Source organism: Archocentrus centrarchus, chromosome 9, assembly GCF_007364275.1.
Source record: "Archocentrus centrarchus isolate MPI-CPG fArcCen1 chromosome 9, fArcCen1, whole genome shotgun sequence".
NCBI lineage: Eukaryota > Metazoa > Chordata > Actinopteri > Cichliformes > Cichlidae > Archocentrus > Archocentrus centrarchus.
This window is the reverse complement of record NC_044354.1, coordinates 26,471,656-26,477,297: the sequence shown is the minus strand read 5'-3', so window position 1 is coordinate 26,477,297 and position 5,642 is coordinate 26,471,656. Positions and strand designations below refer to the sequence as shown.

Here is a 5,642-nt window from a genome sequence, read left to right as displayed (position 1 = left end):
GGGGTGGGTGGGTGGGGTGTGTATGAATGAATGCATCAAGCTTTAGTGTGACTCTGTCTCTTTGGGTGGAGCCTGGTGCCAAGCAGTTTTTGTTTGTTTTTAATCGGGTCTCTCTCAAAGGGATCCCTCATGCTTTTTTTTTTTTTTTTTTTTTTTTTCCCCCTCTGCCCCCACCCCCTCCTCCTCCCTTCTGTTAAGCACTTTGAACCTTCTCATGTCTGTCGAGTGTATGTCTGTACATAGCAAATTCCTGTAACAAGAAGTGCTCCTTGTTCAGTCTGAATATTTTGTTCTGTTGGATTTCCTTTTAAAGAGCATTACATTGTTGTAGAATTAAAGGTATGAATAAACTAGGAGATAAAACCTGTGTGTGTGTGTGTGTGTGTGTGTGTGTGTGTGTGTGTGTTTGCTAGTTGCACCTGATCCCTGCTTCACTGCCACAAGCTGATGTAATGGAAAATCAGCAGCTGAGAACATACAAAGAAGAAAACAGACACTGGAATCATGTTTAATGCGTGTACTGGTATACAGCTCTAAAAATCAAGAAAACCTTTAAGTTACACTAACATCAATTTCTACTTATAGAATGCAAATCCAAGTGAGTACATGACAAAAGAACAACCAAGAGAATCGATTAAAAAGCGACAGTGCTGCTCTAAGTTAGTCATGCTCACTGATGTGATGAGTGGAGGTGGTCTTACTGCCTCTAAAGAAACAATACTAGCGAGTGGCGACCCCTGACGGTTACTAGACTTCATATCACTGCACAGACACAGGACATCTGTACCATAATCAGCAGCAGCGGACTAAGAGCAAGCTGAGGCGCTTCGAGCCAGCCTGACTGCACGGCGTCCGGCATCAGAGGCAGAGCTGCGTGTTTCTTTATCTTAGGTTTGCTAAAAACAACACAAGGAACACTTGGAGCGAAACACTGCTTAATTGTTTTACAAAGTGGCCAGACAACGACGGTCAAAGCACTCATATGCAATTATATATCAAAGGCTATTCAGTCAAGAAGACCATACATTTGATCTGGTCATGTAACAAAAATGAGCTCTTAACCTCCTGTTCAAATCCCGTCTCATGTGCAAAGTGTTGCTTCCTCAGACTTTCATTTCATGAGCTATGTGAGTAATTAAATAGTTTGATTCTCTTAACGGAGAAAAAAAAACCTTGTGATATTTCTTATGTAAGGTTGATATATTTCCTAACCAACGACATCATTAATCTCCCTGCAACATCTTTTAGAAACTCATTTTTAAAAAAAATAGACATGGCTTTACCAGCCGACTCTTCCCTTTATCTATAAAAACTCCGACAGCAATATTTACAACTTTGAGGAGATAGAAAGTAGCTTCTGTTGAGCTGTAGATCAGAGGAGGTTCCCTGCCACCAAATCTACTGTGGGATAACTCCCATGAAAGCACGTGTCAAAAGAGGATTGTCACAGGAGACGTCTCCCTTTGCAGGTTTATGTGAGTTTGAACAAGGAACTGACGCTGCACTATGTACAGGCAATGGGGCTGACAGTCAGCCTGAGAGCTGGGAAAGTGTGTGTTTGTGTGTGCTTGCACTCAGGGTGGAATAAGGGCTTTTCCAGTTGGTTCTCTTCAGCTTCTGTACAGGAGCTGTGTACAAGTGGATTCACACTGACGACTGATCCCACACCTGCAAATCAATAAGGGCACAAAAAAAAAAAAAAAAAAAAGGGCAAAGGTCAATAAGTGTTATTTGGGCTTACACATCACGAACACTGAATTTAAATCTGATGGCATTTATTAAATTAGTGCAGCATCAATTTTGGGACTGAAAGGTGACCTCACTGCACACAGAACATGTGAGTCCCTTCAACAGAGGGACTTCCATATGTTTCATGTGCTTTAAAAGTAAGAGTGCATTGTAGAGGGGACTAAAACTGTGTAAGGTTATGACATCACACTGCTGGCTTTATCTTTAGACTTATTGTTTTTGCATAAATGTGTCTTTGCTGAAACAGAGCAGAGGTTTGTGGCTCATCCTCAGAGAACGCCTAAGAGACAGAAGCAACACTTCAGTATGAAGAAAAACCTTACTGTGTTTCAGCCTGTAGCTTCATCAGTATGACCCAAAATGTGTTGGTCAAGCAATTATGTTCTTTATACTTCAAGTGTTGCTGGCAATTCAGCCTCTTCAGAGACACAAACTGCTTCTCTGCACACTGACAGAAATAAGCAGGGAGAAGACATCTGGAGCCCCGAATATGTTGTCAGAATGATGTATCTACATTCAGCAGAATAGCGTTGTGTTAATGGATGAAGAATAGGACTGTAATATTTTATGGATTTATTTTATATCATTGTGATCATTCTTCTTTTATGTTTTTCATTATGTCATTTCTTTTTTTTTCTTACTGGTTTTGCTTTTATTTCCACAAACAAAGATAAGGGGTATGAAATGAAGCACAAAAGGAAGAAAACAATTATTGCATCCTCAGGCCGACTGGACAGTTCTACTTACCTTGTTAACAGGTGCGAGCTGGGTTCGGACAGAGCCAGCATGGAGTCGAGAGCTGTCTCCAAATCTCCCAGGAGACCTCTCCCTGCGGCTGTCCAGCACCCTGCCAGGTGACTTCTCCCTGTCCAGAGGGCGGGCAGGAGACTTGTCTCTTCTGAATTCTGTGCGGCCTTCGCGGTAGCGGTGTGGGGTGCTCGGCTCCCGATGCAAGCCGTCATGGCTGCCGGGGCCTGAGGTCAGACGCTTGGAGATGTGCTCTGTGTAAGTGGGCGGGCATCGCTTACTGGGACTACTGCAGCGAAACACAGAAGAACAGCAGTTCACACCACTGTCTGAAGGCTGTGTCAGGAAAGAGGAGGATGGTGTGATATTTTATAGCAGAACATAACCAACCTTCCAGTGAATTTTAGCAGACACCTCAAATGTTCAAGTGTTTCGGATGATTTGTTTTGAGAGTGTTTAAATGTTTGAATCACTCTAAGAGTGCCACTGTCAGTGAACTGACCCTCGACTGGAACCGGTCCTCTGGAGCTCCCCGGACTCTCTGATTAGACTTCCCTTACAGCAGATGACCCGCAGTTTGTTCTGGTAGGAGGAGGCGAGGTAAATTGCCCCAGAGGAAATAGCTGGGCCCAGGTAACGTGGATTTGGGATATCTAGGTGGGCCAGCACTGTAGGCCTGGAAGCACAGACAATAATGTGGGAAATGCAGCTGACAAGCAAAATGAAAGCGTATAAAATGTGACACAAGAGGCTGGTGTGTCTCACCCCAGAGCAGTGTGTCCCTGCACCTCAATGACATCCAGGGAGTTGAAGTAGGTGACAAACAGGTAGGGCTCTCTGTAGGCTGCATCAGAGGACAGAGACACAATTATTCAGTCTTATAAAAGGAGCATTTACAAAGTGTTTCACATGATAACAAAAAGGATTTATTACAATTTAACAAGCAGAGGAAAAACATGGGAGTTACCAAAAGACAAAGGCAAACGGCTCCACTTGATTTCCTCAGTGCGGCTTCTTCGTCCATACGAGTCCACAAACACTCCAAACTCTGCCACAGAAACATTTACAACACACTGTTCATCATACACTTACACACAAGACTGTGCAGACAGTAATATTTTATGTACTTTGACATTTATATTTAGTAACTTCTTTCACTCATAACCATTTTATTCAGCATTTTATCAGCTCCTGCTACAAACGGAGAAGAGAAGCAGCATGCGGAGCAGAGAGGTGTGTTATGACGCAAGCCAGGCTTTCTTTGCTTTAGCTGCTAAAACCTAAAAGCTAATCAACATGATGATGGTAGTTATTAACTCTTCTCCCACACATAAATGAACTAACTGAGTGCCCCCAATGTCAGTCAGGAGGAACAGGCCAGGGAGAGATGTGAGGAATATAAAAATGATTTGGGTGCTGCACCTGAGGCGAGAGCTTTATTTTATGACCGTGCGCTTTCAGTGCTGCTGTTTGTTTCTAATGCTACAGCTGCACATTAAAGCTGTTACATTTTAAACAGAATGTCTTTAAACGCAAGAAGGCGTTCGTTTAAATCTGACTGTTTCCTGTAATAAACGAAATGTGGAAATCATTCTAGTTTTTGGCCAAAACAAGGTGAACCGGATAAGTGGAACAAGACGGATGGAGTATTTTCTCTGATATAATAAGTGTAATCCAACTGACTGATCAGTTGTAATCTAGGTGCTATTACCTGCCATGCCAGCAGTATAAAACAGACTTTGGGACTAAGCATAAAAACACATCTCTGCATTTTCTGTATCACATTACACGCAAAATGAATGCATTAAAAATCCTGTGACGCAGTTTGTGCTCCTTACATGGATGCACATGTAAAACGTACTTGCCCAGCTGAAAATATATAACACTTAGAGCATGGGAATAATGCACCACTTATTCATTTGGACTCACCGTGAAAACACAGAAGATACTCCTCCTTCTGCATACTGCTGGCCAGCTGCATGATGGCGATGGGGAAACTGTGAGACGAGGCTGCAAACACAGCTGGGGCCAACGAAACATCGTTCTTGTCCAAGAATTCTGCAGCGGAGAAAGCTGAGGTTAAACATCTCACAGAGATGCAGCTAACTGAAACATAGGGCTACATAAATGAATATGACACAGTGATCTGATCCTGGGAGCATTAACGGCAAAAAGAAGTTCTTTACCCTCAAGTACAAACTGCTTCATTTCAATCTCATAGAACTTGTTTGTGCCGATGATGATGCTGTAACTGGTCAGATGGATGCAGCTGCAGGGCTCCAGAGTTTCAATTTCCTGTGAGAGAAAGAATTAGGAGGTGAGTAAAAGTCAGTACTTGATCATAGAGCATACCCGCTACTAGAAAACTGTCTGAGGAGATGTCCACTTTTAAAGTCAGTTATTGCCTTTATTTGGGGAAAAGATGTATTACTGCCCATTTTAAGCCTGGAAGCAAACACAGTCACACGGCTGTTCTTTTATGTTTGGTTAAATTTCACAGTTAAATAAGTTTTTTTCTTTTTATTATGTAGTGTAATTACTCTATTCTACCTTCAAAAGTATAAAAGACTGTACCATGAACCCCAGGTCATACTCACCTTACGAATACAGTATTTGTTAAGATTTTCATTGTAGCGCAGGATGGTTATTTTGTTTGGCATTGCGGCACATATACAAGGCGTATTGTCTATCTGTGAAGAGAATGCACACGCTCGTGTGTACAATCACATTTCCAGCATGAAAACAACATTGATGCAAAGCCTGATTTATCCTAAAAGTTACAGAGGAGAGGAAGACCTACTCTTCCAGCAGCAAACAGATGGCAACCTTTCACAGTCTCAAAGATGTAGGGAGCCAGTTCAGACTGGCTCGGCAGGTGGGACTGGGCCAGAGACTGCTTCACTCTTTTAATCTCCACCAGACACAACGCTCGCTCATCCCCTGCAGCACACAGACATTACATATAGCTGACGTTCAAGGATAAAGACATTAGTCACTTTTAAGCCACCATGCCGTCTTGTGTAACAAGATATTTACAAGTTTCTCCAAAGTTATAAGTATGGCAGAGCGACCTTTCAGTTTAAATGACCCATAATAATTGCAGTTTATCAGTTATGCCAGTCATTTGTAATGGCAGCTTGTTATGG

The 5,642-nt window shown here is 42.4% G+C and overlaps 1 protein-coding gene across 1 annotated transcript in view; it reads right to left on the bottom strand.

Moving 5' to 3' along the window:
• Positions 1-534: 534 nt before the first annotated feature.
• The window catches only part of citb (citron rho-interacting serine/threonine kinase b), a 45,279-nt gene continuing 40,171 nt past the window's right edge, over positions 535-5,642 (bottom strand). The window contains exons 33-41 of the mRNA XM_030737479.1: positions 5,297-5,436; positions 5,094-5,186; positions 4,683-4,791; positions 4,426-4,554; positions 3,464-3,544; positions 3,262-3,340; positions 2,999-3,172; positions 2,497-2,785; positions 535-1,668 (exon numbers count right to left, since the gene is read on the bottom strand). Coding sequence (XP_030593339.1) covers positions 1,645-1,668; positions 2,497-2,785; positions 2,999-3,172; positions 3,262-3,340; positions 3,464-3,544; positions 4,426-4,554; positions 4,683-4,791; positions 5,094-5,186; positions 5,297-5,436 — 1,118 coding nt within the window. The 3' untranslated portion in view covers positions 535-1,644. The remainder of the gene's footprint in view (positions 1,669-2,496; positions 2,786-2,998; positions 3,173-3,261; positions 3,341-3,463; positions 3,545-4,425; positions 4,555-4,682; positions 4,792-5,093; positions 5,187-5,296; positions 5,437-5,642) is intronic.